The sequence below is a fragment of the Lepus europaeus genome, chromosome 12, assembly GCF_033115175.1.
Source record: "Lepus europaeus isolate LE1 chromosome 12, mLepTim1.pri, whole genome shotgun sequence".
Taxonomy (NCBI): Eukaryota; Metazoa; Chordata; class Mammalia; order Lagomorpha; family Leporidae; genus Lepus; species Lepus europaeus.
This window is the reverse complement of record NC_084838.1, coordinates 11,180,099-11,193,532: the sequence shown is the minus strand read 5'-3', so window position 1 is coordinate 11,193,532 and position 13,434 is coordinate 11,180,099. Positions and strand designations below refer to the sequence as shown.

The 13,434-nt window shown below is 46.9% G+C and overlaps 1 protein-coding gene across 1 annotated transcript; it reads left to right on the top strand.

Annotated features, from left to right (window-relative positions):
- The first annotated feature begins 12,145 nt into the window (after positions 1 to 12,145).
- Positions 12,146 to 13,141, top strand: LOC133771162 (olfactory receptor 1L4). Its single transcript, XM_062206905.1, has one exon. The coding sequence runs from the start codon at positions 12,206 to 12,208 to the stop codon at positions 13,139 to 13,141; it is 936 nt and encodes a 311-aa protein (XP_062062889.1). The 5' UTR covers positions 12,146 to 12,205.
- The last annotated feature ends 293 nt before the right edge of the window (positions 13,142 to 13,434 follow it).

Below are 13,434 nucleotides of genomic sequence, written 5' to 3'. Positions count from 1 at the left end.
TACCAATGCCATCTCACTAGTCCAAGTAATCAATTTCAGCTCACAATTGATGGCTCTGATAGGTCTAAGAGTCAAAGGGATCACACAAACAAGACAAGTGTCTGCTAATACTAACTGATAGAATCAAAAGGGAAAGAAGGATCCAACATGGGAAGCAGGATACACAGCAGACTCATAGAATGGCAGATGTCCTAAACAACACTCTGGCCTCAGAATCAGCCCTTAAGGCATTCGGATCTGGCTGAAGAGCCCATGAGAGTATTGTAGGCATGGAAAGTCAAGATACCATGGAAAAAAAAAAAAAAAGACCTAAATGAAAGATCTCTGTGAGTGAGATCCCAGTGGAAAGAACGGGGCCATCAAAGAAGGAGGTACCTTTCTCTGAAGGGAGGAGAGAACTTCCACCTTGACTATGACCCTATCAGAATAAGATCAAAGTCAGCGAACTCTAAAGACTTCCATAGCCCTGACAACTCATGACTAGAGCCTAGGGAGATTACTGACGCCATGAACAGGAGTGTCAAATTGTTAAGTCAGCAACAGGAGTCACTGTGTACTTACATCCCATGTGGGATCTGTCCTTAATGTATTGTCTAATGTGAAGTGATGCTATAACTAGTACTGAAACAGTATTTTTATACTTTGTGTTTCTGTGTGGGTACAAACTGATGAGGTCTTTACTAATTATATACTGAATCGATCTTCTGTATATAAAGATAATTGGAAATGAAAAAAAACAACCTGGTGTTAAATTGGAAATGGCATAGATAATTAATTTTAAAATAATATTATGTAGGATCTCTGTCTTTAATGTGCTGTACATAGCTATTTAATGCTATAATTAGTAATCCAATGGTAGTTTTTTCACTTTGTGTTGCTATATGGGGCAAACTGTTGAAATCTTTACCTAGTATATACTAAACTGATCTTCTGTATATAAAGAGAATTGAAAATGAATCTTGATGTGAATGGAAGGGGAGAGGGAGCGGGAAAGGGGAGGGTTGCAGGCGAGAGGGAAGTTATGGGAGGGGGGAAGCCATTGTAACCCATAAGCTGTACTTTGGAAATTTATATTCATTAAATAAAAGTTTAATAAATGAAAAAAATATTCCTTAGTAAGTGAATACATAAACTCAATGCCACAAAGAAATGGTATCAAGTTATGGAAAGATATGGAAAACAGGCCGGTGCCGTGGCTCAACAGACTAATCCTCCGTTTTGCGGCACCGGCACACCAGGTTCTAGTCCCGGTTGGGGCACCGATCCTGTCCCGGTTGCCCCTCTTCCAGGCCAGCTCTCTGCTGTGGCCAGGGAGTGCAGTGGAGGATGGCCCAAGTGCTTGGGCCCTGCACCCCATGGGAGACCAGGATAAGCACCTGGCTCCTGCCATCGGAACAGCGCGGTGCGCCGGCCGCAGCGCGCTACCGCGGCGGCCATTGGAGGGTGAACCAACGGCAAAGGAAGACCTTTCTCTCTGTCTCTCTCTCTCACTGTCCACTCTGCCTGTCAAAAAAAAAAAAAGATATGGAAAACACTTAGAGGTATATTAACAAGTGAAAGAAGTCAATCTGGAAAAACCAAGACTAATAATTTCAGCTGTATGACAAGGTGGAAAAGGCAAAATGATGGAGACAAAGATTCGTGGGTTTAGAGGAGAGGAAGAGGTGAACAGAGGTAAAGCACAGAGGATTTTTGGGTTAGCAAAATTATAGATGACAGTGCAATGGTAGATACTTTTGTCCAAACCTATATGATGTACAATAACAAGAGCTAACTTTAATGTATACAGTGGGTTCTGGGTGATGATGTTCACCAACAATAAGCAAAAGTGTCTTTCTGGGGGTGGGTGTCAATAGGGAAACTGTGCATGATTGTGGGGCGCAGGCATATGGGAACTCTGTACTTTTAGATAAATTTTGCTGTGAACCTAAATCTTCTCTAAAACTAATGTCTATTTAAAAGGAAAAACAATAGATAAAGGAAATGTCTCCCTAAAAGTTGTCATTGCTGTGCCACTCTTAGATGAGGACAAGGTAGGTAAGTGAGGCTAGATAATTTACACAAATTCCCCCACTTAGTAATTGGAGGAAATGGTATTCAAATATACGCAGTCTGGATTAAGATACTGAAGTGGGGCCAGCATTGTGGTATGGTGCAGTGCGTTAAGCTGCTGCCTGATAAGCACCAGTTCATGTCCCAGCTGCTCCACTTCTGATCCAATGCCCTGTTAATGACCCCGGGAAAAACAGCAGGAGATTGTCCAAGTGCTTGGTCCTCTGCCACTCACATGGGAGACCCGGAGGAAGTTCTGGCTCCTGGCTTTGGCCTGGCCAGCCCTGGCCATTGCAGCCAACTGGGGAAGGAACCAGCAAATGGAAGATCTGTCTGTCTGTCTGTCTCTCCCCCCACCCCGTAACTCTTTCAAATAAAATAAATCTTTGACAAAAAAAGAAGCAATAAATGATTTATAAGAGGCAAATAAAAGTATTGGCACTGTGGCACAGCAGATAAAGCCACAGCCTGCAGTGCCAGCACCCCATGTGGGTGCTGTGCCAGTTCTAGTCTCAGCTGCTCCTCTTCTGATCCAGCTCTCTGCTATGGCCTGAGAAAGCAGAAGACAGCCCAAGTCCTTAGGCCCTTGCACCCATGTGAGAGACCCAAAGGAAGCTCCTAGCTCCTGGCTTCGGATTGGCACAACTCCAGCCATTGTGGCCAACTGGGGAGTGAATCATCAAATGGAAGACCGGCCGACCCCTCCCTCCCTCCCTCCCTCCCTCCCTCCCTCCCTCCCTCCCTCCCTCTCTCTCTCTCTCTCTCTCTCTCTCTCTCTCTCTCTTTCTCTCTCTGTGTAACTCTGAATTTCAAGTAAAATAAATCTTAAAAAAAAAAGTCACTGCAAAAGCTACATAGTTTATAAGACACAAAACCAGCATCCAAGTTCAGTTGATCAGGTTCCAAAGTCTGCACTTTCACCCCTTACCCATAATACTGCACCTGCGCACCTTGAGACATCCTCTATGAGACTCAGAACCTCAGGAAGGTCAAAGGTCTAACTCAGCTCCGCTTCCAGGTAAGCACACCTAAGCTTAAAAACATATGCACACAAGACTGCATGTACATACATGGAGCATGTGTCTAGAAGCATGTACGTAGATCACACACATGTTGGAACATCTGGGCATACTGGGCACCCACATGTGCATGAGTTCATCTTTACCCCTGCAATGCCTCTAATTTCCCAAGTGTAAGATGCTGCACCTGTGGAGCCCAGGTTCCCCAGAGGAACTGGTGAGGGCCTCAATAATGTTCTGTCTCCTGGGAAGACCTCAAAGCCAATCCTCCCATGGCTCTGGAACAGGAGTAGGACAGGCTCCTGGGTCTGTCTTTCTACCACCAGTTCCCCCTGCATGTAGAGAAGGAGTAGCTCGTTTACAATGAGGCTGGATCCATACTTCTGAGACCTCCTTCTTCAGAGATTCAGAGATTCAGAGAGTGACCCTAGCCCCCGGCAGACCCTGAGAATCAAGCCCTCAGGTAGGCAGTCTCAGGGTGCGGGGTCCTCTGGAAACAGGGACCATGGGGTCGACATCTTCATGTGCTCTTCCTCCATCTCAAAAGCCAGGAACCACCATCATTCTCTACGGATTTTTCCCCCTCTTTCTCCCTTTGATCAAATAGCAAACACTTGAAGAACCTACTCTGGGAAAAACGCCGCTCTAGACATCAGCCACCCTGCCCTTAAAGGGCACAGCCCACACCCTGCAACCCGAGACCACAGAGTGGTCTCCTACAGGAAACCGAGTCAGCAGAGGAGCAAGTGAACAAGAGAGCTAGGACGATTCAGGGGCTAAGGGCACGTCGTCTGGAGCTGGACTCCACCGTCATCGGACAGCGCAGCCTCAGGCAAGTCATCCCAGTCCTCCAGACCTCACCCTTGGTATGTGTAAAATGGGATGTTGTAGACACTAAATGGCTTATGTAAAGTTCTCAGGGCTGGGGCACGTGTAACTGCTGGCTACTATATTACCATAACCCAGACCATCCAAGGGAACGAGTGTCATGAACACGGTGTCTCCAGACCAGGAGTGTCGTGGTGAGGCACTGCCGGCTCAGCAGAGGAAGATAAGCAACTGGTTTTCAGCAACTGCCGCTAGGGGCACCTCTGGTTTATCAGACCGATGCCAAAGGAGTGTTGAGACAGAAGGAATGTAATTATTTACAGAGTCGCAGTGGGCATGTTTCAGATGTCCGTTTGCCCTTGAGTTCCAGTATTTCACAGCTGGGAAGGGCTGGGGGATTAAACTTGCTGGCATCACCGGTGTAAAAATGAGGCAAGTTGCTAAGGAATGTGACTGAGTGAACTCCCAGAGAGCTGAAACCAAAACTGTGACCCTGGGTTGTGACCACCTCTTCACTGGGACAGCCGAAAAGAGGCCACATGGTGAGCGTTCTCTTTGCCATCAGAATCAGAGATGGCGGTGAGGGGACATTCACGAAGATTCAAGATTAGGGAGTGCCACAGAGTATGGGGGCAACAGGCAAGTAAGCAGGAAGCTGTGAGAGGACACCATGAGGGAACATGGTGCCCCCACAGAGAACACCCTGAGGGAACATGGTGCCCCTACAGAGAACACCATGAGGGATGGTGTCCCAGAGAACATGTCCAAGCAATTGGGCAGTCACTGAGGGGAGGGGAGGAGAGGTGGGGAGGCAGAAGACCCCGTCATTGCAGCAGTGCAATCGTGGCATGGCAGCAATGAGTGCCTGAGATGACCTAGGGAGCCACATTCCAACCCCGCATTCATGCAGCCCAGCTGGTTTAGGAGGTGTCTCGTTTCTAGTATCTTAATTAAGCTTGGACATTTAACCTCCTTAGATCAGTGGGTCAGATTTTATTGCCTTCTTTGAAATGAATAAAACCAAAACTTGGATATATTAAGTAACTTTTCTTAAGAGTGATCAGCAAAATCAAAGCTAGAACTAGTGCATCTGCTTCCAATTCCAGGAATCTCTCCACTGCACTAGACTGGCCTTTAAAACGCACATCGCAGAGGGAGGAAGAAGAGAGCCAGAACTGGGGAGATCACTAGGAGAACCTGAGACTTATTGCAAGGCAGCACTGCAAGTTTGCTGCAAAGGACTAGACTGAGTGAACAGTACTTGTTACCAGTGGCCAGCCTGCATCTGAAATCAGGTACTGACCCTCTGTGTCCCATCCCAGACGCTGTGGGAGGCCCCTGGCTGCTGGTGGCACTGTTCGGCTTCTCCCTATATTTTGGAGAGGCGGCTAGTATTAGTAGTTAGAAGTGACGGCACACTTCCCAGGGAATCTCTCAGTAGAGGTGTCTGTAAAGCACAGGTCAGACTTCCAGGACTATGTTTTCAGGGATAGGAATGGGGCAATAAAGCACCGCTGCCAAGTGACAAAAACAGGAAGGTGAAATTGAACTCCTGGTGAGAATGGAATTCTAATTCATCACTGTGCCATAACTGACTGGAGCATCTCCAGCTATTGTGAGCTCCCTACCCCGGAATACCACAAATGTGGAGGTGAAAGACACAGGCAACTAAAGCCCCCTGACTCCAAGTCAAAAGAAGCCCCCTGAGAATCTGTACCTTCAGACGCCCTTATGATTCCAAATACTTAGGCTGAGTAGGTAAGGCCATAACCTGTGATGCTGGCATCCGCTATGGGTGCCAGTTCGTGTCCTGGCTGCTCCACTTCCAATTCAGTTCCCTGCTAATGGCCTGGGAAGGCAGCAGAGGATGGCCCAAGTGTTTGGACCCCTGCCATCCAGGCAGGAGACCTGGAAGAAGCCAGTGGCTCTGAGCTTTGGCCTGGGCCAGTGCTGCCAATTGTGCCAATCTGGGGAATGAACCAGCAGATGGAAATTCACTCTTTCTCTGTTTCTCACATTCTTTACCTTTGACTTTCAAAATACACAAATAAATCTTTTTTAAAAATATTTTTAAATGATAAAATTTTTTAAAGACAGACAACTTTTGTATCATCGAAAATATTAAATACCTAGGAACAATCAAACAAAGCAAATACATAGATTGTCCTTTCTGCGTTAACAGCAACCCTTATAAATACTGAGTGGTCACAGCCAAGGAGGAGTCAGGGGGACTTAAAAGCTTAATTCATTGAAATTTTATTTTTTATTAACATGTAATACATCTCCATTTTTATGGGGTATAAAATCTCAGTACATGTGTGCAGTATTAAATGATCAACTCATGTAATCGGCAGTCAGGCATCCTGTAAACTAGTGGGACCCTGGAGGGGACAGGCAGTAGGAAGCTGCATGACAGCTCCAAGGACAGGCTCACTGGGGAACCTGAGGCTCCGCAGTTGCCCGGAGAAGCCTTTCACCTAAAATAAGCAGAAATGGGAAATCACACTGAGAAACATCTCTCTGAAGCTGGGAGACGTGAAGGGAAGCTTGAACCTAATTAAAAACTAAGCAGAAAAGAGATGTTAGAGAGCCGAAAAGAAAGGGTTCAGCCTAAAAAAGGGGCTTGAAAAGTCTCCCCCTGAAATCCAGGGTGCACGTGCCCCCAGCATGCTCTGCTTGTCTTGCTGCTGGCCCATAGGAAGCAGACAGACACAGAGGAGCTGGGTTTCTGAGAACCAGGGCCCAACAGAGATCCGAGGGTCAGGTGCTAGTACTGCAAAAGCAGAGAGCCGTGTTAGCCCAGGATCTGTCAGAGCTGAGGTCCCAAGTCCTCTCTAGCCCTCCCTCCCTGAAGGCAAGGAAGAGAGGAGAGCATGTGGCTGTGTGGAACGGGGGTCAGAACAGAAATGGGAAGGAAGGAAATTAAAAAGAGCCCAGAGTGTGGGAGCTAAGGGTGGATACAGAAGACTGTGCCAGCAGGAGGGCCAATGCCCGGGGCAGCCAGAATGCCTGGTTGCAGAGGACACAGCAGATTAATTCTGTAGCAGCCGTGTGTGGTCTGGGAAAGAGGTGTGATACGGTAGGTTAACACACAGAACCTGGAGTCCAGTGTGCCGGGTTCGAGTCTCAGACATAACACTCATCAGCTCTGCAGCTCCCTGGACGTCAGTCTTTCCATCTGTGGAAGGCGAAATAAAGGTTCTAGTGCTGCCGTGGGGGTTAAATGGGGCAAATGCTAAGCACAGAGCCTTTGACTGTGTATTAGTTGGATCTTTTCCCCAGTTTAGTCATTTCCTGGCCGTCCTCGTTTACACAGGGGATCAGATGTGTCTGTTGGTTGCTCCCCTCCAGGGTATCACACACCCAGCATTTCTACCCAAGTTGGGAAACATGTTCTGTGCTCCAGATCTATACCCTGGTTACGTGCGGACAGTGACTAAGAGAAGGGCCTTGCGTTAGGGATGGGAAAGCAAGGAGAGGGAAATGAACCCGAGACAGCAAATGTTCACAGAACAAGAACGTCAATGGATGAGGCCGAGAAGTACGGAAACATCCCTATCTCCTGTCTATCAAGGAAGCGGATAAATACACACTTCCCAGGTGGGACCGTGTGCTGCGAAAGGTCTGGAACAGCTCCTCGTCCCTCTTGGTCTTTCCCAACAGTAACTGACAACAGCACTCGTCACTAAAACATCCTTTCTCCAGCTTACTGTGTGATCAGTAACACTACCCACCTGTAGAGAGGTTTGCCAAACTCCCACTGAACTTTGACTTGTGTTTCCAACGATGAGTAATCAAGACAGAAAGGGACAGGTGCATGCACACACACCCCATCTTATTGATCAGTACACAGAAGTGAATGACTTGCCTAGGCATAAGGAAAAATAGAGTGTTGTTGGATCCTTTTACATGGAAAAGCAGCTAAGCTACTGCCCCAGGGAAACATGAGAAAGGTCCAGGTCCAAGCTCTTCATCAGCAGGAAGACACCAGTGCAGGAGTGAGCCTGAGACACGCAGGGCAAGAAAAGAGAGCCCAGAGGGCCAGTGCCACGGCTCACTAGGCTAATCCTCCGCCTGCAGCACCAGCACGCTGGGTTCTAGTCCCGGTTGGGGCACCGGTTCTGTCCCGGTTGCCCCTCTTCTAGTCCAGCTCTCTGCTGTGGCCCGGGAGGGCAGTGGAGGATGACCCAAGTCCTTGGGCCCCTGCATCCGCATGGGAGACCAGGAGGAAGCACTGGCTCCTGGCTTTGGATCAGTGCAGCACACTGGCCATAGCAGCCATTTGGGGGGTGAACCAATGGAAGGAAGACCTTTCTCTCTGTCTAACTCTGCCTGTCAAAAAAAAAAAAAAAAGAAAGAAAAGAAAAGAGAGCCCAGAAGGCGAAATGAACACATTGTCCAGGGGTAGAATGGAGCACAGCTGTCTGAGGCTGGAAGTGTCTTCCGGGTTATCAACATTCATGAACTCCAACGTAGCATTCCATACCTCAGTGTCTAGTCTACACACAGAAATCTCATGAGTACACACACACACACACACACACACAGTATCACTGTAACAGTCTAGAGGGAAGGGAATAGTAGGCATAGTACAATCCCAGTTTTACTTATAGTAAATATAAAGATGTATGCAGAGAAAAAAACTTTAAAATATTCACACAACTCTACTTGTGTGTTCTAATGTCCTTAACGATTCACCTATATTGTGGCTATTAGGTTGGTTGGTTGGTTTGGATAGGCATTATAAGGGAGGTAACAATAAAAACATGCATGCTTATCTTTATGTTACATATATATGGCTATTTCTTTTAAGATTTTTATTTCATTTAATTGAGAGGTAGAGTTACAGACAGAAAGAGGGAAAGACAGAAAGTTCTTCCATCTGCTGGCTCACTCCCAAGTGGCCGCAATGACTAGGGTTGGGCCATCCTAAGCCAGGTGCTTCCTCCGGGTCTCCCATGTGGGTGCAGGGGCTCAAACACTTGGGCCATCCTCCAATGCCCTCTCAGGCCACAGTAGAGAGCTGGATAGGAAGAGATCCAGCTGGATTGGAAGAGGGTTGTATTTTACGACCACAAACGAGAGAGAGCATCTTGTCATATACTATCGTTTGTATCTGCGTTGCAGATTTATTTTGAGTCAATATATTTTGTTGTAGTACTTCAGGGTTATCTGTGGGCACTTTTTATGTGATTGTCACTTCAGTATTTTGTTATGGTTGCTGCTACATTTCTTTTCTTGGCATTTCCATTCTGTGACCACAAAAATGTGCCTCTTCAGTCTATACTAGTACTTATTATATAGTTTGGAATTTAATATTTTTAGATTGTTCATTCATCTAGGTTTAATTTTTTTAAAGATTTATTCATTTTTATTTGAAAGGCAGAGGGAGAGAGAGAGAAGAAAGGAGGGAGGGAGGGAGAGGGGGAGAGGGAGAGAAAAGTCCTCCATTCGCCAGTTCACTCCCCAGATGGCCCCAATGGCCAGAGCTGTGCCAATCCGAAGCCAGGAGTCAGGAGCCTCCTCCAGGTCTCCCACATGGATGCCCAAGGATCTGAGCCACCCTCCACTGTTTTCCCAGGCCATAGCAGAGAGCTGGATTAGAAGTGGAGCAGCCGGGACTCAACTGGCACCCACATGGGATGCCTGCGCTGCAGACGGCAGTCTCGCCCACTATTCCACAGTGCCAGCCCCTCTAGGTTTCATTTCTATTGTGGGTGAAATAGAAATATAAGTTTATTTTCCAAATGTTCCAATTATCATACATATTATTAATTGACTAATCCCATCTTTTCTTTATTGCTATCATGTAAATATTATATATTAAGGTCCAAATAGATCATGGTCTAAATGAATTTATAAATACGCTGTTAAAGTTTTTCTCAGTGTATGATCATGTTATTGCTTTTCATTATTCTGTGCTTTGATGTGGAATTAGAAAAGATCTCAGGCCGGCGCCGTGGCTTAACAGGCTAATCCTCCGCCTTGCGGCGCCGGCTCACCAGGTTCTAGTCCCGGTTGGGGCGCCAGATTCTATCCCGGTTGCCCCTCTTCCAGGCCAGCTCTCTGCTATGGCCCGGGAGTGCAGTGGAGGATGGCCCAAGTCCTTGGGCCCTGCACCCGCATGGGAGACCAGGAGAAGCACCTGGCTCCTGGTTTCAGATCAGCGCGGTACGCCGGCCGCAGTGGCCATTGGAGGGTGAACCAACGGCAAAAAGGAAGACCTTCCTCTCTCTCTCTCTCACTATCCACTCTGCCTGTCAAAAAAAAAAAAAGAATAAAAAACAAACAAACAAAAAAAAAGAAAAGATCTCAGACATTATTCTTATTTTCTCAAAATTAGCCATTTACTCCATTAGGTGAATTTCAGAAAATGTTCACAACTTCTATTAGAAAATACTTTGGAGTATTGTTGAGGTATACATTAATTTTTATTAATATGAGAATAATTTAGATTTTAAATGTAGAGTTTTCCTCTACAACAGTAAAATATCTTGGGATCAGCACTGTGGTTCAGCGGCCATGCCAGCACCCCAGAGCAGAGCACCAGTTCGAGTCCCAGCTGCTCCGCTTCCCATCCAGATCCCTACTAATGCACCTGGGAGGGCAGCAGAAGATGGTCCAAGTATGGGACCTGCCACCCATGTGGGCAACCTGGGTGGAGCTCCTGAATCCTTGCTTCAGCCAGGACCAGCCCTGGCTGTCCAGCCATTTGGAGACTGAGCCAGCAACTGGAAGCTCTCTCTCCCTCTCTGTCACTCTTACAAATAAATAAAAATAAATCTTTTTAAAAAAAGAATAGAGTATCTTGATTTATCCAGATGACCATTCTGTGTTATTTCTTTAGGCAGGTCCTACTCCGAGCTTTCCTAGCTCCCTTCTTTCCTTTCTTTCCATCCCACAGGTTTATTCCTAAGAATTTTTAAACTAACTTTCCATTGCCAATTGTAACTTTTTTCCTATTTGTATTTTCCTAATACAGGAAAACTACAGCTTTACCTTATATCTGGCCATTTTTGTGAAATTTTTATAAGTTTTTAATGTTTTAGATGATTATTATGTATTTCCTTGATATATGATGTCACCTGAAAACAACTATAACTTCCTATTTTCTAATGTTTATGTATCCTATTTGATTGACTTTTTACTAGCTTAGCCTGCAATCTGAATATGCAGCTTAACAGTGGAAACGGGGTTATCCTCCTTGCCATGATACTGGGGGAAATGACACTCTAACATTCTAGACCCCATATTCTAAATAATATATTCTTACAGTAAGTGAATGTTAGAATAAGAATTCAGTGTTGTAACCGGGAAAAATGATATACTTAAAGAACTAATCTCATTAACATTGGTTATTTCTGGTAGCATATCTATCCTGAGTTGCATTCCTGGATCAAAACTTTATAATAAAAGTATCCAGATCATATTATCGAAAAATTTTAATTTAGGGCCGGCGCCACGGCTCAATAGGCTAATCCTCTGCCTTGCGGCGCCGGCACACCGGGTTCTAGTCCTGGTCGGGGCACCGGATTCTGTCCCAGTTGCCCCTCTTCCAGGCCAGCTCTCTGCTGTGGCCAGGGAGTGCAGTGGAGGATGGCCCAAGTGCTTGGGCCCTGCACCCCATGGGAGACCAGGAGAAGCACCTGGCTCCTGACATCGGATCAGCGCAGTACGCCGGTCGCAGCGCGCCAGCCGCGGCGGCCATTGGAGGGTGAACCAACGGCAAAGGAAGACCTTTCTCTCTATCTCTTTCTCTCACTGTCCATTCTGCCTGTCAAAAAAAAATTAATTTAGAAAGGTTTTATCTGCAGATTTCAGGAAGTTTCATGAATTCTGTGATGCCAAAGATCAGGGATTCATTGAGACCTTTATCTTTGTCCGATTCCCCACTACCACCATCTCCAGAGCCATAAAATGGTGAGGTGTCCCCTGAATGTGGAACCCAGCATCTTTGCTCCAGGAACAAAAAAAGGAAGCTAAGGAATTGGTCAAGGAACAGCGTAGGACCCAACTTAAAGGGAGAAAGAAGAAGAATTCAGACAAACCAGGCCATACGGAAGTTCTTAAGAACACCTGGAAAACCCTCAGTATGTGATCTGGGAGGCCACGAGAATTGTCTAACTTCCTTTGTTGGATTTTACTTTTTCTGTAATTTCTAATTATAATTTCTAAAAGTGCTTGACAACACTAATAGCACTGATCTTGTCTTATAGGCTTGATGTTGGGAAGGAGATGACTTGATCTAACTGCCCTGCACGTCACACCCACAGCCTCTCCAGACCCTGCCCAGGAAACCCAGAGACATGGAGACAAAGAACCACAGCACCAGCACTTCCGGCTTCATCCTCCTGGGCCTCTCTTCCAACCCACACCTGCAGAGACCCCTCTTTGCCGTCTTCCTCGCCATGTACCTGGTCACCGTGATGGGGAACGTGCTCATCATCCTGGCCATCCACTCCGACTCCAGGCTCCACACCCCCATGTACTTTTTCCTCAGCAACTTGTCCTTCATGGACATCTGCTTCACAACAGTCATTGTGCCCAAGATGCTCGGGAACTTACTGTCCGAGACAAAGGCCATCTCCTACGTAGGCTGCCTGGTCCAGATGTACTTCTTCATGGCTCTGGCAAACACGGACAGCTACCTGCTGGCCTCTATGGCCGTCGACCGCCTGGTGGCCATCTGCTACCCCTTGCACTATGACGTGGCTATGAACCCACGACGGTGCCTCTTCATGCTGCTGGGGTCTTGCACCATCTCCCACCTGCACGCGCTGTTCCGCGTGCTGCTCATGTCCCGCCTGTCTTTCTGTGCCTCCCATGTCATCAAGCACTTTTTCTGTGACACCCAGCCTGTGCTGAAGCTGTCCTGCTCCGACACATCCTCCAGCCAGATCGTGGTCATGACCGAGACCCTGGCTGTCATCGTGACCCCCTTCCTGTGCATCCTCTTCTCCTACCTGCGAATCATCATCGCTGTGCTCAGAATCCCCTCTGCAGCGGGCAAGTGGAAGGCCTTCTCCACCTGTGGCTCCCACCTCACCGTAGTGGCCCTGTTCTATGGCAGCGTCATCTACGTCTACTTCAGGCCCCTGTCCATGTACTCAGTGGTGAAGGACCGCGTGGCCACGGTTATGTACACAGTAGTGACACCCATGCTGAACCCTTTCATCTACAGCCTGAGGAACAAAGACATGAAGAGAGGCTTGAGGAAATTAAGGGAGAGAATTCAGTCATAGAAAGAACCACAGCTGGGACGTGATATCTAAGGGATTATCAGGTTATCTTTCCTTCTCACCCATTCTCCACAGAACACTCAAAAATGTCATGAGAAGTGGTTCTGCATACTTCTGAGAGCTCTGGCCTGGGAAAAATATTTGGTGTCTATCAATGGCTTTAACCAACTACATATTCAATCCCTAACCAAGTATTACTGGGAACCCAAATTTCAGGAGAATTGTTTTAAGCATCCTCAATAGATTGGCAACATTTTACTGGGATAAAGCTGTCTCCAGTGAACTCTTCTATAAAC

Excerpts from the sequence above, each read along its gene's own strand:
- LOC133771162 (XM_062206905.1), top strand. The coding sequence starts at position 12,206 with ATGGAGACAAAGAACCACAGCACCAGCACTTCCGGCTTCATCCTCCTG.